The sequence below is a fragment of the Sinohyriopsis cumingii genome, chromosome 1 (genome assembly GCF_028554795.1).
Source record: "Sinohyriopsis cumingii isolate HCF-2022 chromosome 1, ASM2855479v2, whole genome shotgun sequence".
NCBI classification, from domain to species: domain Eukaryota; kingdom Metazoa; phylum Mollusca; class Bivalvia; order Unionida; family Unionidae; genus Sinohyriopsis; species Sinohyriopsis cumingii.
Genome location: NC_142961.1, coordinates 78,736,975 through 78,763,000, shown reverse-complemented (window position 1 = coordinate 78,763,000; position 26,026 = coordinate 78,736,975). Strand labels below are relative to the sequence as shown.

Sequence of the window (26,026 nt, the reverse complement as noted above, 5' to 3'; positions counted from 1 at the left end):
CAATGCGCACCCAATCTCCTACGGCCAACACTCCACTTTTCTTGGGGACAGCCCTCGTCGGGGACGTACCGAACAGACGCTCGAACACCAGCACTTCGTTGTCGGGAGTCACGTCTTGCGGGGCACGTCCGATGCTTCGATGGTAAGATTGGTTGTACGCTTGCACCAGGTGCGGTAAGATGTCGATGTACTTCAGAGTGCGGTGATGCGTAAAATATTTCCACATGCGTTCTTTCAAAGTGCGTTGAAAACGTTCCACGATGCTGGCTTTGGTTTCGGGATTCTCGGTGGTAAAAAAATGAATGTCACGTTTCTTTAATTCTTTTTGGAAAGCTTGGTTCAGAAATTCGGTGCCTTTGTCCGTTTGCCATCGAAGAGGGTGACGACCGCTTTGTTTCAACACCCGTTGCAGGGCTCGCACTAACTCGCTGCTCGATCTGGAAGTCAAGGGCACGACCCAGGCAAATTTGGAAAAGACGTCGATGACACAAAACAAATATTTGTAGCCACGATTGTAGCTGGCCAAATGAGAGACATCGGCTAAATCGGCTTGCCATTGATGATCGATGCCTTCCACTCGGGTGCGACTTCTGGCAAACTTGCGACGAATGGGTTTGTGTAAAGTGTAGGTAGCTTGTTCTTGTAACCATCGTTGCACTTGAGGTAAACGGAGACTTTTCAGTCGCGTTTTGGCAGCACGATACAATTTTTGAACTCCTGCGTAACCTGCAGGATGCGAGGGATCGTAGTAAATGCTAGCTACTTTTTCCATTTTTTTGTATTGGTTGGTGTGTTAATAAGGCACCCACTCTTGGAGGATGCTACTCTTTATCTCTTGGGGTATTTTCTTGGATTGCAATGCTTTGCGTGTGCGACCGGCAATAGGTGTTGAAGAGGAGGATGTCTGAGCGGGGGATATCGGTTCTTGTTTCACTTCTGTCTTCACTTCTGTCTTCACTTTCTTTTTCTCTTGTGATGAAGAAGGGGTGGCCATCATCTTTTTAATCCATCCAATTCTGGAGGTAGGTGGTGTTGCTAACTTGCGTACTTTTTCTGGTGGAGTTTGAAACCCTTCTTCTTCTTCTTCTTTTTCTGTCTTGGTCACGGGTAGTGGTGGGACTGGTACTGGTACTGGTGATGGTGCTGGACTTTTCATCAAGGTCTTAAAATCTTTCAGAGTGGGTAGAGCTGTTTCGTCTAAAGCTTTCTGGTGAAAGACTTGTAGTCGTTGCAAAAGTTGACCGTACGTTTGCGATTTTTCTGTTTCGGACAAATCTTGGCGATCCATCAAGGACTGCAATTCGTGTTGTAACTGGGACATCTCGCTTCAATGGGGATTGGGAGGTAAATGCGGGGTGCGTTGTTCTTGCCACCGATGGTATTCCATCCATCGTTTGTAAGGCACTAAAGCTAGTTTTCGTCCTTCCATGGGGTTGTCAGGGGTCGATTCTGAGATCTTGGGACTTCCGAAGGCCTTTTTATCTTGCTCCCACCAGTCCTCCCAACATGGTTCCCAAGACTCTTTTCAGTATGGGGCCTAACAAGAGGGGTAAAATGCCTCCACGTTGGACCAACATCTTCTTTTTTTGACGAATGGGAATTTTCTTTTGAACCATTTGGCGAAGAACGTGACGATGCTTGCCTAAGCATTGTTTCTGGTGTTTGGACAAAGGGATCGTGCCTTTCAAAACGTTCAAACAACATTCGCACACGGTATCGACGACCTCTTTGGAGGCCGTTTGAATGAGTTTTTTTCGTAGAGGTGGTTAAGCTTTGGACAGGACAGATAACATGTCCCCATGTTTGGCTAAACGTGGTGGCAGTCCTTTCCTTTTCTTTCCTTGGGGTTTTCTGGAGGGTGACATCTTTGAGTCTTCAGGAGCACCAAAAAAAACACTGATACCCTACTTGGTCACAGGCCTTTTTTATACTGGAACGCGTCGCCACTGATTGTCTTTACGTCGTATTAGTTTGAGGACAGGCATGACACGGCGTGCAGGGGTACGCAACGAACTAAATCGAGCCAGTTCTTGCTTGGACAAATCCAGTAAACTTTGTAACATGCCCGATCTTTCATGGACTTTGATTTTGGGAGAAGGTACTTTGTGAGCAGCAGCCACTGCCGCTAAATTGGAGGGTCCTGCCACTGGGAAAGTTCTTTTGGGGGTCATCAACGGAGATGTTCTTGGTGTGATCAACGTCTCCAAGTACTCTTCAGTTCTTGGTGTCATCAACGGAGAAGTGGACAAACGTGAGGATGCCGGAGACGCAGTCACTGCCGTGGCAGGTCGTGGGTTGCTAGTGTAAAGTTGCGTCCTGGCCGAAGTGCCTCTCTTGCGACTAGTTTTTTTCTGTGGACTTTTCTTTTTCTGGGGACTTTTTCTCTGTTTCTTTTTCTGGGGGCTTCTTTTCTTTTTCAGGGGTGATGTCTGGTCAGAGGAGGGTCCCGCCACTGGAGAAGTTCTCCTTGGGGACTTGGTCTTTTTCTTTTTCTTCTTGGGGCTTCGTTGGACTTTTTTCTTGGGGATAACTTTGGGGGCATTAGGATCCCATCTTAAGAGTGAGCGAATGATGACCCCTCCTAGAGTACCGCTCCCTCCAGGTTTCAAAATGATTTGTTTTTTGGTTTGAGTGTCGATGCGGGGATCGGCCAGTTGGGTGAAAGCGACTTTGTTTCGATCGAAAAAGCGTTTGGTTTGATGAGGAATCTGAATGAATGCTTGGAGTATTTGACGTGCCGTCACCGTGAACCATCGTAAGACTTCTTTGAGACTAGCTTCTAAGACACGAGCTCGTATTTGTGGATTTTTTTCTCGACTGATGCCATACAAGGCACGAATCAATTTGACGGGAAGATGCGACTGAAGGGACGTCATGTTCACACTGTGTGAGACAGACGAAAAAGGGTCTGAGGTTTTTATAGATTTTTTGATGGGGAGTGAAATGAAGTCGAGGACGGAGACGTGTACAGGACAGGCCCTCCGTCTTGGCACCAGTGGTGAAACAAGTGGGTACGAAATCGCAAATCCTCGGGGGTCGTAGGTTTCAAATCGACGAGTAAATAGGCGTGTGGCGTTTGAGTGGCATCGTCGTACGCCTGAGTCAGCCAAGGCGTTCCTAACTGTTTGGCTAAGACTTGCACTTGCGATTTATCTCGAGGGCTTTTAAACAAGACCACGTAATGCGCATTGAGACTGATGGTGCGATGGGCTTTACTTTGTTGAAACAAATTTTGGGTGATGTAAACGACACTGGCATTACGGTGATGCCTTTTGCGCGTGAACCACAGTTTAATTTCTTCTTCGTCTTCTCCTAACATGTCGTCGAAAATGACCAAATGGGTTTGACGGGAGTCAGAGACGATGCCGTCGTCTTCTTTAGGAATGCCTTCCACAAACACGATGGAATCGCCTTGACTTTCTCGCAAGAGGTTGTACGCCGATTGCCACTCTTTGTAACACCACACGATCCGTTGAGGTGGCCGATCGATCAAATGATGTTTATGTTCGATCAAACGTTTGACGAATTCGGTTTTGCCTGAACCGCTAGGTCCAGCAATGAGCATGTTAAAGGGATGGCGAAGATACAAAGCCTCCCAACTGGCACGATCTAAGTGTTCGTCGATGACTTTGACAGTAGAGGAAGAGGGAGCAGAGACAGCAGAGGTAGCCATTGTGTGAGAAATGTCACTTGTGACACGAAAACAAACAAGACAAGAGTTTATATACTTTTTCAGAACACGTTTATTGAATGTTTTTTTTCAAACATGAATACGAAAGACAAAAATACATAAAAGTCAAAGGCTTAAGTACAAGGATAAAAGGCACATGATAACCATTAACGTGGAATAAAAACAAGTGTCTGTACAACAACAACATGTTTTGGGTAATGTTCTAACCAGTTCTATAGTAGGGGGTAGTAAGGTCACACAAGTGTCCTCCCGAAAGGGTCTTTCAGGCCTGTCCACGACAGTCCCGTCCTGGGTGACGGGTTCTTCTGGCACCGTCACCAACACGGGTTGAAAAGTAACTTTTTTCCTTGAACAACTCTCGTGCATACTGGGCCACTTCTTGGGTCCAAGCCTCAAAACCCCATTCTTTCCAGGCACGGACATCTGTCCAATGGGGATGTAAGTCACAAGCTACACACACATCGTCATACACGTCTTGGGTAGCTAAAAGTTGACGAATCTTTTTTTCCTGTTGAGATCGAGAAGTATCCAGATGAAACCGCAAGGCTTTGAGCAAAAGGAGTTTTTCGTGACCATTTAAGGCCATTGAGGTGGTAAGTACTGATCGTAAAGAGTCCACAAGGAATCGGCTGGTAAACGAAATCCCAGAAAACAAGTCACTAAGACACACACCACTTGTCGTCCCAATTTGAATGGATACAGTTCTTGTAATAATCGATGGTAATGATCCACGGTTTGAATATGGTCATTGAGTTCCTTCCACGGAATCTGTTCAATGACATGTGACATAAGCCGTGGCATGGCAGCCTGATTTTATAGTCTCTTTGTTTCGGAAGCAATACAGCTCTCGGTAAATCCTTTCTCTCAACTCCTCAGGCAAGCCCAAAATGTTCTCTTGTAAAGTATCCATAAGTATATACACTATTTTTGGAATCGTTGGGTGGTGGCCAATAGCCTCGTTTAACTTTGTGCCTAATGTAATATCCACTCATAATCAGTCTTCTTGTACTTTGGAACAGAGCATAATTTAAAAACGGTTGAATAACTTTACGTTTGCGTTTCACTTGTATTTTGATCAGTTCTCGGTAAATGCGTTCTCTCAACTCCGCAGGCAAAGCACGAATGTTCTCTACCAAAGTATCCATGAATAGGTCATACTAAATCCTCTTTGGTCTGACACAAGAAATGTACTCTTTGCACAAACATGGTTTTACTTCAGTGTCGAATTTAAATCGTTTAGTCACTAATCTACACATTACAATTCGTTCAGAAGTTTCCTCTTTCACTAAGTTGACATTGTGTTCAAGATGTTGGTAATTCGTTAACTCTTCCTCTGGAATTCGATGCAGTAAGTTTACAATGATGTAGTAGATAGAATCGTCCATAACAAACCAATCCTTTTTAAAACCAGGGGATCGTTGATCAATGTCTGTCCAATGGAACACTTTCAATTGAATCAGTCCTTGTATAGCCTTCAGGTACCAGTGGTTCAAACACCGGTGACGTAACGGATGCAATTGTTCTTTACGTTTCACTTGTATTTTCACCAGCTCTCGGTAAATGCGTTCTCTCAACTCCACAGGCAAAGCACGAATGTTCTCTTGTAAAGTATCCATGAACAGATTATGGTAAGTTACTTCAATGTCTCGGTCCCACTAAGGGTAAGTAATGACAATTCGGTGACCATCGAGCATGTTCTACGTAGGCCGAATCTTGCGGTTCCCAGTGGTGAAGTGACACACCGCAACTGAAGCACTTGACTTTATCTCCTTCGCCCAAGTAGAAAAATCCGGCTCTGGCTAATTCTTCGGGGGTCGGCCCTCCAAGATACTTAGGCCATTTTCCTTTGAACGATTGAAGACGATTTTCAAAGTCGCAGTATTCCGACAAACGCACAGGGAACGAATATTCGTCTTTCACAGGTTCGTTTCGATGAGGGTTGAGTGACATGGGCAGGAGTTTGCTCAGGGCTAGATGACATCCGTAGGGGGGTAGACGTGAAGGTGAACATTCCCCTTTAAAACGAAGCCCAGTAAAATGTCCAAGAGGACGAGCGGCATCACTTTCGCATCCCTCAGGTTTGACACGCACAGCATCCCTTTCCATGATAGGGGTAGTGACACTAAAGTTCCCATGATGCTTTACGGCATCGCTAAGGTCACAGCGTACAGCATCGTACCCATCGCAAGGCTCACAATCGCATTCCACTTCCGAAGCCTCACACTTGAATTGTGCCTTTCTAAACAACTTGTTCTGTGTTTCTCTGAAAGTATTCATCTTGTTCGCTCGGTCTTGGTAGTCACAATGAACTATCGATCTTGCCTAGGGTTCCTTTTTATATACAGACCAATACCGACGTGACCGTACGGCAACGTAAAGTGATTGGGAAGTCTCACTCGCTTCTGGTACACGATTTGATAGACTTTTTCCAAGGGTCGACTGACGATGTGGTGAGTGGGTAAACGTACGATCTTGTTCGGTTGATAGGTGGTCACTTTAAAGTTTCTATCCTCTCCCGATTGCAAGGCTTCTTTCAATACCCCAAAGTTGACCACTCGACTGGTACGATAATTCAGAGTCAGTCCTTTCACTTTGCACGTCGTGTGCACTTCTCCTTGTTTGTCCCGGTATTCGTAGCCGTAATGTTTGGGGCCGCCACTGACGAAACTTAGAATCTTGTCGTCGGGATGCTCGTCTGTCCAGGCTCCTAAACGGTCTCCTTCGATGTCAGGGTGATGTTGAATCGGGTGATGGATGTAAATGCAACTGTCCGTGTCAAAGTACAGGACGCGATCCCCTAACAGTTCTAAAGCTTTGTACAATTTTAAGCGAGCATGAGCTGTCACGTAAGCTGCAATGATGTCATTTCCAAAAGGGTCGTCTTGTACAAAGTCCAGATCTTCTTCGTAATTGACCAAGATCAAATTCTCTCGAACGACGTCCACGTGTTTCATGTATTTGGTTTTGTCGTGAATCATCTGGAAGTAGCGGGAAGGTTCTGTCAAATATTCCGTCTTGGGTAAACACGGTCGTTGTGCCATTTTACCCCACAAGCAATTTAACATCACTTTGGCAAACGATCGCCTGCCTTCGTTTTTCTCGATGTGGTCTAAAGAGATGCCTTCTTGTTCATAGTATTTCTCTTTGAATTGTATTTGGTCTTCGGGAGTGTGACACCAGGAAGGATAGCCGCTGGCTTCTTGTTTCAGTTTCAAAAAGGCATCCACGTAGTCGGCGAAAATGCCTTTCTGACTGGGATCACCCTTGTGGTATTGTTGTGTCTTGGGAAAGTGGCAAATTTCGTACACTTCTAGCAGTTGGTATCCCATGTCCAGAGCTTTGAACAATTCTACGCTGACCCAGGTTCCCGTCAAGGCCCGTTCTTCCTGGGTGTGATGGCAAGGCTGATCTTGGTTGCACGTTTCGGCACAAGTACGGCACAAGGGAAACATCAGTTTGCCTTGACAATGGTGAGGTAAGACGGGATGGTATAGGTTCGTGGGAGGCAAAACTTTACACTTGATCAAACCTTCGTATTGTCGAATGTTTTTCAGGTCGATGTGTTCCGTCAGCAATTGTGGGTGCCCTACAGGAAAGCGACAATATTTGCACACGTAGGGATACAGCGAACACACGTCCAAGTATTTGATTTCTTCTCCTTTCTCTTCGTCGGCTTGGTACAGCAAACAGGTGGCATTGGTCCTTCCTCCGTACAAACTATCCCTAGGGTTCAGCGGGTCCATGAACTGGTAACTTTCCACGAGGCGTTTAAACTCGGGATCGGTTTTCATACGGTGATCGTACTCGTGTTCCCACATTTCCACCACTTGGTATCCTTGCTGTTCTAACTTTAGGCGCCGCTGACAAGTGTCCTGGTACAAGTCTTCCATGGTTCGTTGCAAAAACTGATTTTTAGTGCCACGGTCAGGGTAACAGACGGGACATCCGTGAAATAAGCAACCGTTAAACTCGTACACGATCTTGGGGTTTTCTAAGTCCCAGCCATCGACCGAATACGTTCCGATGGTCTTTTCGCCCCCTCCGTTGCGAGCATGCTGAATCCACTTGTCTTCCTTGTCGCACAAGTAATGTAACCAGCGTAGGGCTTTGACCGAGTATTGACGCTTGACATAGTGGGTCGTTTGAGGACTGATGACAGCCACGGTGTTTTCAGGCATGAATCGTTGTCGATACACTAAGGAACACGCTTTGGCAATGGTGCAAGCTTCTTTCAAAGGATCGACCCCTCCGTGTTCCATGAACAGTTCTCGAAATTTTCCACAGCAACGTCGTAAAATGTCCACGTCGGAACGACAACACTTTAGCATTTCTTCCTGAAAATCGAAAGAGTCGGAGGCGTGAGCCTGGTACCAAGCGTAGAAAGCTTCTCGTTGTTCGGTACGCATGTTGTCGGGGTCGTAATAGTGAGCCTCAGGCAAATGGGGTAGAACGGCGTGTTGATTGGCTTCCGTATTGAAAAAGTGAGGAAAGTACCCTTTAGCCATTTCTGTCATTCCAAACGTTTTAGGCATTCGACTCAAAGGCATGGCCAAATAGCTCATCGAATCTTTAAACTGCACTTGTCCCACTTGCATGAAAATGATTTTGGCTCCGTTCAAAGTCACTTTAGGACGCTCGGTGCCTTGTTCCGTATAGTATCTGAGAAGAAACTGTCCATCGTATCCGGAGAAATTGTGAGCCATCACCGTGGCATGACGATGACAATCTCCGTAACGTTCGATGTCCTCTTGGCTCCACGTCTTGTCGATGGGGTCCAAGACCCATTGGGCAAAATCGGCTAACGTGTTCGGTCCCCGAAAGATTTTTTCACGCCCTCCAGGAATCTTGCTGCAGTGAGGGCAATGACTGAAGATAGGTTCTTGAATACACTTCTCGCACGCTCGATCAGCCACGCAGAAATTAGGAATGTGAATGCCAGTCTCTTGCATGCATTCGAAATCGAAAAAGATGAAATTCCCTTTCTTCTTGTGACCGTCCTCTTTCTCTGGTTGGGGTTGGTATTTTTGCACGTAGCATTGGTGTTCCAAGTCCACGATGTGGTGACAAATGTGACATTTTTTCTTTCCTGAACATACGTGTGCCTTGGTACTATTGGTACGTAGGCCTTGTCCACAGGTAGGGCACATTCTCAGGAGTTGACAAGCACATTTCTTCTGTGAACCTTGTGTCTTCAGATGTTGTTGGTAACAGGTAGGGCTGACAAACGTGCGCAGACAAGTTGAACAAGGCACTGGTTCTTCGCTCAGACAGGGTGAAGAGGCCAAACATCCTGAGCATTTCAATCCACAATGCTTGTTTCGCTCTCGATTGTTATAACCATAATCACATTTCTCACAATAATAAATATATCCTAGGAATCCGGTGATAGTGGTAATGGTATCGAAATGGTCATCGTGATAATAGACATGAATGTATTTTCCGTCCTTAAAATCTTGGCCTCGAAACAACAGAGGTCCGCGCACTTCTTGAGGGTGCACTTTCAAGGTGTATCGTGGAGCTAGGACATCTTGCAATTTTTGCATTTCAGGAATGCCACAGGGTGTGTCTTTGGACAGTCCGGCTTGTTGTAACAGGAGTTCTGCTTCGTTTCGTTGTTTGGCTCGATCGGATCGTTGAATAGTTTTCCAGGTTCTTTTCCATTCTACCGTGTCGTTCTTGTTGGCATAGGTTCGTCCTACCACGATGGCTCGAGCTAAACACATCTGGTCTTGAGGGTTGTTAATTCGGACGAGACTCTTTTTGGTGCTGCGAATGTCGTCCACCAATAACATCTTTTTGCGTCCAGTCCCTTGAGGAGGAGAGACGTGGGTCATGTCCAGTGTGGCTTTTCCATCGGTGATGTCAAACTGGTCATTAGATTGTTGTACGTGTTGAATCTTATCCATGACTTTGGAAGCGGTCAATTCTGCAGGGGTGCTAAACTCGATCCAAACAGGGGATTTCAAACCGTCGTGTTGTATGGAAAGTCTCAAGCGATCGTCTTCTTTGGGTTGACATTGTCGCTTGAGTGCAGTGAGCAAAGAATCCCACACCGCAGTGATGAACACTTCTGCTTTCTCTAGCGGCACTTCAGCCTTGAAATCTTTAAACTTCACCGTGTATTTGTAAGCCGTGGTTCTAAATTTTCTAGAGGAGCGCTTTTCCGTCTCTCGAATGGAATAGTATTTTTCAGGGTTGACTAAGGGTGGTGAACTTGGTTTAGAGGTTTCAAATTCTGGTTCACTCATGTCCTCTTCAAAATCACTGGCATGAATTTGTGCCAAGATTTCAGCCCTGGTACGAGGCGATAGATCACGTTTCTGCCTCTTACTTTCTTCTTCTTTCTTCTCGAATGAATAGGATCGTTTCATCTTGAGTGCAAAACGTCAAATGACTCAAGTTTAAACACCATAGACTAATTTATAGTCATGGCAGACCAGCGTATATAAAAGGGTGTGTGTCTTGTCCTTTCACTATTCATTTCACTCTCAAACCGAGCACAACGATGGAAGAGACTAACCAAATCGAACGTTTCGTCAGAGCTTTGCGAGGGGTCATTAGAAAATTCTCTTCAGACCAGCCCACGGACTACTCTCCTTCCTTTCGAGATAAAAGTCAAGATACTTACTATATCTGTCAGAAGAAAGGGCATTGGTCTTCAGAGTGTCCAGACCGTCAAAAAAGAAAAAAAACAGGGGCTAAAAAGGACAAAAGTAAAGATACCTGTTATTATTGTAAAGAAAAAGGACGTTGGTCTCCCGATTGCCCAAAAAAGAAACAAGAGGAATCAGAAAAAAAGAGGAATTCTTCAGAAGAAGAGAGGGATTCTTCAGAGGAAGAAGAGGAAGAAAGAAGACAATTCTATTTACAAGAGGCAAAGAAACAGGAGAAGAAAAGAAGAAGGGAAGAAAATGAGGAGAAAGAAGAGGAAAAGACGGTGAAGAAATTCAAAAAACAGAGAGACTAAACAAGGAGAAAGAAGAAGTCAATGAACTTTTAATTAAAGTGTTCTGTTGTGAATTGTGAATTGGATTGTAACAATGGATAAAAGAATAAATTAATGATACAAGGTAAGTGTCTTTGAGTTGTGATTTTAAAATAAGAAGCTACACTCACGCACTCATACACAGAAACGTACTATAAGGGTAAAATGGGTGGGGTTTTTTTTGAGTTATTGGCAAATTGAAATTGTATTTCTTTTCGAGAAATGTGGGTGGCCCTGAAAAGGGCCTTTTTATTTTGGTGTAGGGGTGAGTTTAAGCAATCAACTTTAACTGCCTTAAGCCTTTCCCACGGCCAAGGCCTACTTCTGGACTGCGTAATGTTGATGATGATGATTGGGTTGAAATCACTAAGGGTGGTACGGTAGGCTTAGTCACAGGGTTAACGTGTTTAGCTCGGGAAGGTCGTATTCTCTTCGGTCGTAATAAAGAAGTCTGATACATTTGTTTCAGACTTCTTAACTCCGCTAAAATGTCCAACAGTACCGTGACCGTTTGATTTTCACCCTCTTGTTTCTTTGCTGCTACTTCTTCTTGCTGTTGTTGCTGTTGTTTTTTTCTTACCTCTTCTTCTTGCTGCTCTTGCTGTAGGAGAAAAGCTTGTTCCGCTTCCTTTTGTCGTTGCATAAATTTCTCCAATTCTTCTTTCTGTCTCTGTCTAAAATTCTCCACTTGCGGTAATGAAGAAGGTAACGAAGGTTCCGGAACAAATTCTTGCGAGGAGAGAAAATCCACAAAATCCCAATTCACCTCTTCTGAAAGTAAGTCCGGGTTCCCTTGGGCAGTCTCCCCTGCTGGTGCACCCCAATGGATCGTTTTCTGAATTTCCGTCATGTTGAATCACTGTCGCATAGATTGACTGTACACAAGCACTAGCAAATCTAAATAGACCACGTGACGTCACAGACTGCTCTCTTTGGATTGGATGTGGGCTGACTGAATTTTGTAACGCGTGTTCGGATTGGTAAATGAACTCAATCCGTTTCAATCCTTCCTCTACCTATAAATAAGCGCAGTTCACTGCATTGATTCACCTGTTCTCGTCGCTTCAAGATGTGGACCACAGTTGAATCATCCACCCTTGTGTCCTCCATGATGTTTAGGACGGACATGCTCATGTATGTCCGGTCCAAGTGGACCGTTTTCCACAGGACAAACACCAGCCTGTGGATACGTAGGATCTACGTTGAAAGACAAGGATGCCTGAAATGAGTGCTGATTTACGGGCCAACAGTGAGACGCAGCCTAAGGACAAGAAGAAGACCAATGCGGTGCCCTTTATGTTAATGAATACATTAACATAAACCCAAAGGCCCTTTTCAGGGCCACCCATATTTCTCGAAAAGAGATAGCCTTTCAATTGCCTACCCCTTTTTTAAATTTAAATTTAAATTTAAATTTAAATTTAAAAAATTTAAAAAAAAAAAATATCCCATGTTCAATTCTCCTTGTCCCTAGACAAGCCCAAACTCTATTCCCCATGTTAAATTCCCCTTGTCGCTAGAGTGACCCACGATTTTTCTCCATGTTAAATTCCCTTGTCGCTAAAACGACCCACGATTTTTCTCCATGTTAAATTTCCCTTGTCGCTAAAACGACCCAGGGGTCTCTGTAATGCTAATTCCCATTGTCGCTAAAGTGACCCCATTCACTACTCATGTCTCTCTTCACACACACGCACACACACACACACACAGATGAAATCTAAAATTCCTTTACTGAAAGTACGAAGGCTTTACGGGTTCCACTTCCGGGAAGGCGAGCGCTTTCTTATATCAAAACGGTCGATATTTACAAGTGTCTCACCACTTCAGTGAATCGTTCTAACAGCGTTATAGCTGCTATTTCAGGTGAATAAAACAACTAACTGATGTTTGGCAAGCAATTATGTGAAATTTGATCGATTCTGAACCGCATTTTGATTGATCCATAAATTAAGACTACATAAAGGTTTTACTTTGGATCAGACGAGTAGAAAATGCCTTTTCCGTACATCGTGAGTGACTTAAATACCTTAGGCAAAGACAGCACCTTTGATTGTATATTTCATAATGAGATACAGTGAGAGAACATTATATCACCAGTGGTAGTATCACTTATGGAACTACTTACTTTTCTAATTTAGGATGTATATCTGCCCTTATGTATGTTCTTCAGGCGTGTATTTTCATGTTTAGGGCAATCTTCTTCTTCTTCTTCTTCTTCTTCTCTCTCTCTCTCTCTCTCTCTCTCTCTCTCTCTCTCTCAGAATGGATAGTTTGAAAAATGTGTCAGTACTTTTGACCCACTAGTATACATTTATATAATCAATGGAATGCATAAAAACAAACTCCAAACAATAAAACCGGGCTTCAAGTATTCACTTTACTTAACTGGTTTTCCGCACGAATCACATAATTGTCAGTGAATGAACTTACATGACTTGTGACTATTTGAAATTCTGTCACCCATACAGTGTTGCATAATTGTTACACTCGACGACAAAATTTTCAAGGAAAATTCTTGATCACATATAGTAATAAAATTGTTTCAGTAGCGATTTAACTGCCATCAAGTTCATAATAATGTATATAAAGGATGGATAAATCAAGCATTGATTAGCGTCGTTTGCAAACGAAATTAAGTAACAATCGAAATTAGAGTGCAGCGTCTAGTACCGAAATAGGCTGCAAGCCTCACATCACACAATAATTCATGTCTGAATACAGAAATAAAACGTAGCAGCCAAAAAATCCTTACAAGTAAATTAAACAAAATCTGTTGTTTAATAATGTTACGCTCTGAAGGCTGTTGGGGCATTCTGGCATGCTGCTTTTGTACCCCCACCCACCACCCCCATAGCAATGTTGATCGCAATATTCACTGTAGACCTATTAATCCGGACAAGAAATATGATACGGAAATATTTGTAAACTTTCTTTATTTTCGCATGAAACATTCATTAATTTGACAAAATACACAATTTTAAACATTTTTTTTTTACAATCTAAATTTCTTCAAGTATCTGTCCTAAATTATTGTAAAATGTCAGAACTTCTCTTAATCGCTATAGTAATGCAACCGTTAATCGCATCGACACTGAACTGAGAAATAAATCTATGCAGACAGAAGGTTTATGCCTTTAAAAAAGTACATACTGAATGAAAATCTAAGTTTTGAGTAGATATAAGTAAACATTTCATTACATTTACTGAAAATATGTAGACATCTTCTATTCATTTTTCTACTCATAAAAGTTCACTTCTATGCGTGACTGGGAACGCAACAATATTGCATGTTTTCAACGAGTATACGCACGATGTGAGATGCTGAGTCATTCGTGCTGGATACTAGGCCGATAAATCAGCCTCTCACCAGTGATGATATTGACTGGCGGTTTAGGGGCTGATATCACCTGTTCATTAAAACGTACAAACATCTGCAGACAATTTTGTTGCACACATCGGTGTACATTTTATACACTTACCGATATTTCTCGCGGCTGTGGAGCTATCATCGGATGAAGATTTCTTTTGGTGGCATGTACATTATATTTTTCGGACCAAATCTTATGTTTGGTGACTTGTAAATCCACGTGGAATAGCACATCCCTCTGTCATGTGGCCATTTTGAATTTTGCGCTATATATGGCTGTTACCAGTTACCGGCATGTGTCAAAAGTTTACGAAGGTTTGTTCGGGAAAGATTTGCATGCAGCAACATTCCACATGTTAATAAACAGGTGACATTAACCCACATATCGTCCATCAGTATCAGCGTGGATTTTTTTTTTTTTGTTGTGGGAGGGGGGAGGCCGATTATCGGAATATCTTGATATGGCCAAGAAAAAGGATATATATATATATATATATATATATATATATATATATATATATATATATATATATATATATATAACAACACATCAGGGTATGAATGCGGCGTGAAATGCGATGTTGATATACGGACACATTCATATACCTTGTCCAACCATATTGTGGACGCATATTTATGTAACAACATAGGAGGGGTTTATATGCTGAGTTCTACATTTTCCTATTAAACGCAGCGGCCACAGTGGTATTGGTGGTTTCTCGTTCTGTCGGTTCATCCATTGTTTCCTGTCTTGAGTTTATTACTTTTTATTTTTATTTCTGTTTAAAATTTCAAGACAGAATCGAATGCTTTACACGTGTGCGGTTTTATCCCACGCTTGTATAAAAAGCAAAGCATGGTATCTGTTATTGGGCCGGGTATCCATCATCACTACCAGACAAGCGCTCTTTTAATAAAACGTCAATTGTTCTCCATATCAAACACGTTTTCTCAACTATCTTGTGTATCTTGCAAAATCTTCAAAAGAAACTAGCTTTTTCTTTCGGACATATTCAAACAAAATTCGGCGTATGATTAATCCATCTGTTAAGCTGTGAAATGGAAATTTAGGCAGTGGCGGTTCTAAAATGTTATTATTTGTAATAGCTCCGATAGTAAAATTTGCTTACAAATGACACATGTACACGTTTAAACTCTGTCAGACCCATTTTCAACATATAAATGCAAATTTGAATGGAACAATGAATCCAAAACAGCTTAGCCCCGATTTACCGTTACATAATGCGCTAGCCATGTTGTTCGCTAAAACTAACAGAGAGAGCGAAAAGCGAAGATTGCGATCGTCCGGTTCCTTGTGCGACGACATATTTTAGGTATACGTTTTCATGAGATGAACGAGCTTGTACGTCAGCAAATAAGCAAAAGAATGGGTTCCTTCAATTACCGATACTCTATTTATAGTGGCTTTATTAATTTTGCAGAAAGATTTGCAGGAGACGCTGAAGAAGGCGGGGAATAAGCTAGTGGTTGTGGACTTCTGGGCGGGCTGGTGCGGCCCCTGCAAGGTTATAGGCCCCGTCGTCGAGGTACCTCCCCCATCCTCCCTCTCTCTCTCTCTCTCTCTCTCTCTCTCTCTCTCTCTCTCTCTCTCTCTGATCTATTAATTTTATCTCAGGGATATAGATTTTGATGAGAATATTAATTTGGAACTGACAGGTTTTTGGGATTTACATTTATTCATGACCTAAAGCTTCGCTGTAGTCTCCGCAATTAGACTGATCATTTCATGCCCAGATTGGATAGCGTACCAAATGATTCGTGCCGCATATGTAATTTTTGGCTTGGCATAAATATGTTTAAATATTCTTTATGACTTAAAATAATGTACATATTTCAGCCAATATCTCAGCCACCGATAACCGGCAAACGTACACGCAACCATGTACAACAAGCTTCACTATACCAACCATTCTCTTGCATCTACAATGGTTACAGGCTTAATAACGTCTGCATCACAGTGAATTCCACAAAATCCGTTCACTTTAACTTCAGTTTACAGTCGGTACCTTTGGCTAGAGGGAATTTTATTTTGCATGTTAAATAGACAAATTTGCTGAATAAAGTACTCTAAAATGCCAGTTCCAGACATAAACTAAACGAGAAAGCGTTATAAATGTCTAATTGTTTCAAAATATTCTCATCTTTCTCTGATATTAGCTCATGATCAGGAAATCCGACCGATAAATTCTATCATAAACCATTTTTATGATTATACAAGTCTGACTAGCGTGGCAGCAGTGCATGTATTATATGTAACACACACACACACACACGCGCGCGCGCGCGCGCGAGCAAGCGCTTATATGAAGTCAGTGTATTTCATTAATCGATAAAAACTAAACTATCTTTTAAGATATCTTTACGCTGTCTTTTAAGATAACGGTGCAGAATAAGAGCCATTATAACCTAATTTTCAGTTGTTGTTTTTTTGTTTGCCTGTGATCACACAAGACTATAAGAACCACGGGTTGGTCTTATTGTTATGATTTTTGGAACTGAGTTTTCAATACATGCATACAGTTTATAGGGGGGAGAAAACGAAAATTGCAAACGTGTTATTTGGATCCCACGGTTTCAGGCTCCATAGATATTTCGGCTATGGGCGTTCACACTTCACACATCAAAACATTGATAATACACTCATATCCACACATGCTGCACACTGTACTTTAGTCATATTGCATTATAAACAATTATTGCACATTAGTGACGATGGATGAAATAAACATTCTATTTTTAAGCCAAACCACAATGCCCGTTGTATGAAGCTTCGTGGTTGTGATTTTTTATTCCAGATTTTTTCTCCACTTTTGTCATCCTAAGAGAAATATTTATCTCTGTTTGTTATCGTTTTGTCTTTAAGGCCCTCGCCGCCGATCCAGGACTACACGACAAAGTGGTGTTTGTCAAGGTTGATGTCGACGAGGCTTCAGTATGTTTATTCTGCGCATCTCATGCCCTTTCTCTCTCCGTATAATTTAAAATATATATATATATATATATATATATATATATATATATATATATATATATATATATATATATATATATATATATATATATATATATATATATCTTTTCATTAAAATGAAACTAGGCTTGCCGAGTTTCCTTGTAACGGAAAATTTATACAACGAGTGGTATATATTTGATACAGCGTACATACTATACATATATTTTATTTATATCACAAATACATATCTTTGCCATTTGGACGGAGTTAAGATTTACTACTGGCAACTGTGTATTGACCGAGTGAATGAACTCCTCACATCCCTGGCGAGTGTGACCGCTACAAAATGTAGGTCAAAGCCTTTTGTGGCTATTCACGGTCACCTTTGCAAATTGATAAGTTGATTTTTTCTTTTTGAGTTTCTTTTTTTCTTCCTATTGATTAAATCAATATAATACACACATATGATGTTAACATGAAAGATGGTGTTAATGAAGAAAGAAAGTAGGGCACTGCAAACACATGATTAGCTACATCATTCACATGAACGCTGAGCCATTCACGTACCGGCCCATGGAAATTAATGTGGAATAGAAACTAAGCGAAACAACGAACTAATAAGAGGTAATTAAATTATTTTAATATATTTACAGTTGTTCAAAATCATTATTCTGATTTAATAACAGTTCTACCGACCATAAAACTCTCTCTCAATCTCTCTATCTCCCTTTGGTTGGTTTGACTTTGAAACTCTCTCTCTCATCCTTTGACTTAACTTCTGTCATCATTCTAAGTCCAGAGACATTGTGGGATGACACAAACGAAAATTCTCTACGCTTGTTTTTTCATAGATTCTCGCACCTATCTTGTTATGATGGTCCAGAGAGAGGGAGAGGGAGGGAGGGATGGTGCTTTTGGACATTTTCATATTTAATTAATAATAATCGATTTTTAGAATATTAAAATAGGTTTCAGATACAACAACAACAAAACAGTAAATACATAACAGTATGCGTAACACGTAACCGAGAAATTTACCGTACAATGTCGACAGGGTTTGCAACTTTGTATCACTGATTATATAAACACTGTAGATAAATCCCAAGGAAAGTGCACACGTACTGTTTTGACGAACCATATTCTTGTAGGTTTTCATGGAGCCCAAATTCTTTTTCTCTTTTACTCCAGATTTCTGAATAGTTTGTCCGTTATCCTTGAGAAGGGAAGGGGAACACAAAGCAGCAAGGACTGCGATGAAATTGTGTACCATATTACATTCATTTACAACAATGGAATTATTGATATTTGTTATCGTTATTTCCATACGTCACTAATGATTAATGTGTGGAAACTCATCGGTGATCTAGAATCAATAGCACACGGTTGCGAGAACATATGCGTATTATTGTGCAATGTGTGGATCAAAATTTGATATATCAATAGTATTGGTATATCAAATTGCTTTATACCAATATTTTAAAAGCCATGTTTTTTATATATATATATATATATATATATATATATATATATATATATATATATATATATATATATATATATATATATATATATATATGTGTGTGTGTGTGTGTGTGTGTGTGTGTGTGTGTGTGTGTCTCTGTGTGTGTGTGTGCGTGTGACTATATATCCCAATGTATCTGTCCGTAAATGGTAACAAAATAACCAAATAAAGCTGTTGGGGCGCACACAAAAAGTCGGGTAAGTAACATGAGCCCTTAGGATAAGAAAAAGCGATAAGACATCAGTAAATGAAAGATTTATACTTCTCCCGGCATGAGAATCTTTCACAAAGAATAATGGTACTGGGTGTGATTGTGCTTTGAGTAGTTGCACCTCTGACACAATTTACATCAGATTTCCCTCAGCTCAACGTCCATCTGTCTCATAACAATGCACGTCTGTTTTCTTTTATGGTAACGTACAGTTGGAAGCCAGATTGAGTACATTTTCTTCAAATCACGCCTTTTTGATAGGCAGACTGAGTACATTTTTCTTCAAATCACACCTTTTTGATAGGCAGACTGAATACATTTTTCTTCAAATCACACCTTTTTGATAGGCAGACTGAATACATTTTTTTTTTCAAGTCACGCCTTTTTGATAGCAGACTGAATACATTTTTCTTCAAATCACGCCTTTTTGATAGCAGACTGAGTACATTTTTCTTCAAATCACGCCTTTTTGATAGGCCGACTGAATACATTTTTCTTCAAATCACACCTTTTTGATAGGCAGACTGAGTACATTTTTCTTCAAATCACACCTTTTTGATAGGCCGACTGAATACATTTTTCAAATGACACCTTTTTGATAGCAGACTGAGTACATTTTCTTCAAATCAAACTTTTTTGATAGGCAGACTGAATACATTTTTCTTTAAATCACACCTTTTTGATAGGCAGACTGAGTACATTTTTCTTCAATCACACCTTTTTGATAGGCCGACTGAATACATTTTTCAAGTCACGCCTTTTGGATAGCAGACTGAATACATTTTTCAAGTCACACCTTTTTGATAGGCAGACTGAATACATTTTTCAAATGACACCTTTTTGATAGGCAGACTGAGTACATTTTTCTTCAAATCACAACTTTTTGATAGCAGACTGAGTACGTTGTTCTTTCAAATCACACCTTTTTGATAGCAGACTGAGTACATTTTTCTTCAATGACACCTTTTTGATAGGCAGACTGAATACATTTTTCTTCAAATCACACCTTTTTGATAGGCAGACTGAGTACACTTTTCTTCAAATCACACCTTTTTGATAGGCAGACTGAGTACATTTTTCTTCAAATTACGCCTTTTTGATAGGCCGACTGAATACATTTTTCAAGTCACGCCTTTTTGATAACATACTGAATACAGTTTTGTTCAAATCACACCTTTTTGATAGGCAGACTGAGTACATTTTTCTTCAAATTACGCCTTTTTGATAGGCCGACTGAATACATTTTTCAAGTCACGCCTTTTTGATAACATACTGAATACATTTTTGTTCAAATCACACCTTTTGATAGGCAGACTGAGTACATTTTTCTTCAAATCACACATTTTTGATAGCAGACTGAGTACATTTTTCTTCAAATTACGCCTTTTTTGATAGGCCGAATGAATACATTTTTCTTCAAATCACGCCTTTTTGATAGGCAGACTGAGTACATTTTTCTTCGAATCACACCTTTTTGATAGCAGACTGAGTACATTTTTCTTCAAATCACACCTTTTTGATAGGCAGACTGAATACATTTTTCAAGTCACGCCTTTTGGATAGCAGACTGAATACATTTTTCAAATGACACCTTTTTGATAGACAGACTGAGTACATTTTTCTTCAAATCACACCTTTTTGATAGCAGACTGAGTACGTTTTTCTTTCAAATCACGCCTTTTTGATAGAAGACTAAGTACATTTTTCTTCAAATCACACCTTTTTGATAGGCAGACTGAATACATTTTTCTTCAAATCACACCTTTTTGATAGGCAGACTGAGTACATTTTTCTTCAAATTACGCATTTTTGATAGGCCGACTGAATACATTTTTCAAGTCACGCCTTTTTGATAGAAGACTAAGTACATTTTTCTTCAAATCACACCTTTTTGATAGGCAGACTGAATACATTTTTCTTCAAATCACACCTTTTTGATAGGCAGACTGAGTACATTTTTCTTCAAATTACGCATTTTTGATAGGCCGACTGAATACATTTTTCAAGTCACGCATTTTTGATAGCAGACTGAGTACATTTTTCTTCAAATCACACATTTTTGATAGCAGACTGAGTACATTTTTCTTCAAATTACGCCTTTTTGATAGGCCGAGTGAATACATTTTTTCAAGTCACGCCTTTTTGATAGCAGACTGAGTACATTTTTCTTCAAATCACACCTTTTTGATAATCTCACTGAATACATTTTTCTTCAAATCACGCCTTTTTGATAGGCAGACTGAGTACATTTTTCTTCAAATCACACCTTTTTGATAGAAGACTAAGTACATTTTTGTTCAAATCACACCTTTTTGATAGGCAGACTGAGTACATTTTTCTTCAAATCACACCTTTTTGATAGGCAGACTGAGTACATTTTTCTTCAAATTACGCCTTTTTGATAGGCCGACTGAATACATTTTTCAAGTCACGCCTTTTTGATAACAGACTGAATACATTTTTCTTCAAATCACACCTTTTTGATAGGCAGACTGAGTACATTTTTCTTCAAATAACACCTTTTTGATAGGCTCACTGAATACATTTTTCTTCAAATCACACCTTTTTGATAGCAGACTGAGTACATTTTTCTTCAAATTACGCCTTTTTTGATAGGCCGAATGAATACATTTTTCTTCAAATCACGCCTTTTTGATAGGCAGACTGAGTACATTTTTCTTCAAATCACACCTTTTTGATAGCAGACTGAGTACATTTTTCTTCAAATCACACCTTTTTGATAGGCAGACTGAATACATTTTTCAAGTCACGCCTTTTGGATAGCAGACTGAATACATTTTTCAAATGACACCTTTTTGATAGACAGACTGAGTACATTTTTCTTCAAATCACACCTTTTTGATAGCAGACTGAGTACGTTTTTCTTTCAAATCACACCTTTTTGATAGGCAGACTGAGTACATTTTTCTTTCAAATCACGCCTTTTTGATAGAAGACTAAGTACATTTTTGTTCAAATCACACCTTTTTGATAGGCAGACTGAGTACATTTTTCTTCAAATCACACATTTTTGATAGCAGACTGAGTACATTTTTCTTCAAATTACGCCTTTTTGATAGGCCGAGTGAATACATTTTTTCAAGTCACGCCTTTTTGATAGCAGACTGAGTACATTTTTCTTCAAATCACACCTTTTTGATAATCTCACTGAATACATTTTTCTTCAAATCACACCTTTTTGATAGGCAGCCTGAGTACATTTTTCTTCAAATCACACCTTTTTGATAGGCAGACTAAGTACATTTTTGTTCAAATCACACCTTTTTGATAGGCAGACTGAGTACATTTTTCTTCAAATCACACCTTTTTGATAGGCAGCCTGAGTACATTTTTCTTCAAATTACGCCTTTTTGATAGGCCGACTGAATACATTTTTCAAGTCACGGATTTTTGATAACAGACTGAATACATTTTTCTTCAAATCACGCCTTTTTGATAGCAGACTGAGTACATTTTTCTTCAAATCACACCTTTTTGATAATCTCACTGAATACATTTTTCTTCAAATCACGCCTTTTTGATAGGCAGACTGAGTACATTTTTCTTCAAATCACACCTTTTTGATAGAAGACTAAGTACATTTTTGTTCAAATCACACCTTTTTGATAGGCAGACTGAGTACATTTTTCTTCAAATCACACCTTTTTGATAGGCAGACTGAGTACATTTTTCTTCAAATTACGCCTTTTTGATAGGCAGACTGAGTACATTTTTCAAGTCACGCCTTTTTGATAACAAACTGAATACATTTTTGTTCAAATCACACCTTTTTGATAGGCAGACTGAGTACATTTTTCTTCAAATCACACCTTTTTGATAGGCAGACTGAGTACATTTTTCTTCAAATTACGCCTTTTTGATAGGCAGACTGAGTACATTTTTCAAGTCACGCCTTTTTGATAACAAACTGAATACATTTTTCTTCAAATCACACCTTTTTGATAGGCAGACTGAGTACATTTTTCTTCAAATCACACCTTTTTGATAGGCTCACTGAATACATTTTTCTTCAAATCACGCCTTTTTGATAGGCAGACTGAGTACATTTTTCTTCAAATCACACCTTTTTGATAGAAGACTAAGTACATTTTTGTTCAAATCACACCTTTTTGATAGGCAGACTGAGTACATTTTTCTTCAAATCACACCTTTTTGATAGGCAGACTGAGTACATTTTTCTTCAAATTACGCCTTTTTGATAGGCAGACTGAGTACATTTTTCAAGTCACGCCTTTTTGATAACAAACTGAATACATTTTTCTTCAAATCACAGCATTTTGATAGGCAGGCTGAGTACATTTTTCTTCAAATCACACCTTTTTGATAGGCTCACTGAATACATTTTTCTTCAAATCACACCTTTTTGATAGGCAGACTGAGTACATTTCTCTTCAAATCACACCTTTTTGATAGAAGACTAAGTACATTTTTGTTCAAATCACACCTTTTTGATAGGCAGACTGAGTACATTTTTGTTCAAATCACACCTTTTTGATAGGCAGACTGAGTACATTTTTCTTCAAATTACGCCTTTTTGATAGGCCGACTGAATACATTTTTCAAGTCACGCCTTTTTGATAACAGACTGAATACATTTTTCTTTCAAATCACACCTTTTTGATAGCAGACTGAGTACATTTTTCTTCAAATCACACCTTTTTGATAGGCAGACTGAATACATTTTTCTTTCAAATCACACCTTTTTGATAGCAGACTGAGTACATTTTTCTTCAAATCACACCTTTTTGATAGGCAGACTGAATACATTTTTCTTCAAATCACAACTTTTTGATAGGCAGACTGAGTACATTAGTCTTCAAATCACACCTTTTTGATAGGCAGACTGAATACATTTTTCTTCAAATCACAACTTTTTGATAGGCAGACTGAATACATTTTTCTTCAAATCACAACTTTTTGATAGGCAGACTGAATACATTTTTTTTCAAATCACACCTTTTTGATAGCAGAGTACATTTTTCTTTCAAATCACACCTTTTTGATAGCAGACTGAGTATATTTTTCTTCAAATCACACCTTTTTGATAGGCAGACTGAATACATTTTTCTTCAAATCACACCTTTTTGATAGGCAGACTGAGTACATTAGTCTTCAAATCACACCTTTTTGACAGGCAGACTGAATACATTTTTCTTCAAATCACAACTTTTTGATAGGCAGACTGAATACATTTTTCTTCAAATCACACCTTTTTGATTGGCAGACTGAGTACATTAGTCTTCAAATCACACCTTTTGATAGGCAGACTGAGTACATTAGTCTTCAAATCACACCTTTTGATAGGCAGACTGAATACATTTTTCTTCAAATCACACCTTTTTGATAGGCAGACTGAATACATTTTTCTTTCAAATCACACCTTTTTGATAGCAGACTGAGTACATTTTTCTTCAAATCACACCTTTTTGATAGGCAGACTGAATACATTTTTCTTCAAATCACAACTTTTTGATAGGCAGACTGAGTACATTAGTCTTCAAATCACACCTTTTTGATAGGCAGACTGAATACATTTTTCTTCAAATCACAACTTTTTGATAGGCAGACTGAATACATTTTTCTTCAAATCACAACTTTTTGATAGGCAGACTGAATACATTTTTTTTCAAATCACACCTTTTTGATAGCAGAGTACATTTTTCTTTCAAATCACACCTTTTTGATAGCAGACTGAGTACATTTTTCTTCAAATCACACCTTTTTGATAGGCAGACTGAATACATTTTTCTTCAAATCACACCTTTTTGATAGGCAGACTGAGTACATTAGTCTTCAAATCACACCTTTTTGATAGGCAGACTGAATACATTTTTCTTCAAATCACAACTTTTTGATAGGCAGACTGAATACATTTTTCTTTCAAATCACACCTTTTTGATAGCAGAGTACATTTTTCTTTCAAATCACACCTTTTTGATAGCAGACTGAGTATATTTTTCTTCAAATCACACCTTTTTGATAGGCAGACTGAATACATTTTTCTTCAAATCACACCTTTTTGATAGGCAGACTGAGTACATTAGTCTTCAAATCACACCTTTTTGACAGGCAGACTGAATACATTTTTCTTCAAATCACAACTTTTTGATAGGCAGACTGAATACATTTTTCTTCAAATCACACCTTTTTGATTGGCAGACTGAGTACATTAGTCTTCAAATCACACCTTTTGATAGGCAGACTGAGTACATTAGTCTTCAAATCACACCTTTTGATAGGCAGACTGAATACATTTTTCTTCAAATCACACCTTTTTGATTGGCAGACTGAGTACATTAGTCTTCAAATCACACCTTTTGATTGGCAGACTGAGTACATTAGTCTTCAAATCAAACCTTTTTGATAGGCAGACTGAGTACATTAGTCTTCAAATCATACCTTTTTGATAGGCAGACTGAGTACATTAGTCTTCAAATCACACCTTTTGATAGGCAGACTGAGTACATTTTTCTTCAAATCACACCTTTTTGATAGTCAGACTGAATACATTTTTCTTCAAATGACACCTTTTTGATAGGCAGACTGAGTACATTAGTCTTCAAATCACACCTTTTTGATAGGCAGACTGAATACATTTTTCTTCAAATCACAACTTTTTGATAGGCAGACTGAATACATTTTTCTTCAAATCACACCTTTTTGATTGGCAGACTGAGTACATTAGTCTTCAAATCACACCTTTTGATAGGCAGACTGAGTACATTAGTCTTCAAATCACACCTTTTTGATAGGCAGACTGAATACATTTTTCTTCAAATCACACCTTTTTGATTGGCAGACTGAGTACATTAGTCTTCAAATCACACCTTTTGATTGGCAGACTGAGTACATTAGTCTTCAAATCACACCTTTTTGATAGGCAGACTGAGTACATTAGTCTTCAAATCATACCTTTTTGATAGGCAGACTGAGTACATTAGTCTTCAAATCACACCTTTTGATAGGCAGACTGAGTACATTTTTCTTCAAATCACACCTTTTTGATAGTCAGACTGAATACATTTTTCTTCAAATCACACCTTTTTGATAGGCAGACTGAGTACATTAGTCTTCAAATCACACCTTTTTGATAGGCAGACTGAATACATTTTTCTTCAAATCACAACTTTTTGATAGGCAGACTGAATACATTTTTCTTCAAATCACACCTTTTTGATTGGCAGACTGAGTACATTAGTCTTCAAATCACACCTTTTGATAGGCAGACTGAGTACATTAGTCTTCAAATCAC

General features: G+C 39.6%; 2 protein-coding genes across 2 annotated transcripts in view; one reads left to right on the top strand and one right to left on the bottom strand.

Annotated features, from left to right (window-relative positions):
* LOC149807181 (uncharacterized) overlaps positions 1-26,026 on the top strand; it is a 70,900-nt gene that overhangs the window by 11,813 nt on the left and 33,061 nt on the right. The window contains exons 2-3 of the mRNA XM_089963244.1: positions 15,489-15,593; positions 16,931-16,999. Coding sequence (XP_089819370.1) covers positions 15,489-15,593; positions 16,931-16,999 — 174 coding nt within the window. The remainder of the gene's footprint in view (positions 1-15,488; positions 15,594-16,930; positions 17,000-26,026) is intronic.
* LOC149807182 (GDP-fucose protein O-fucosyltransferase 1-like) overlaps positions 1-26,026 on the bottom strand; it is a 151,214-nt gene that overhangs the window by 107,927 nt on the left and 17,261 nt on the right. The gene's annotated exons all lie outside the window — the stretch shown is intronic.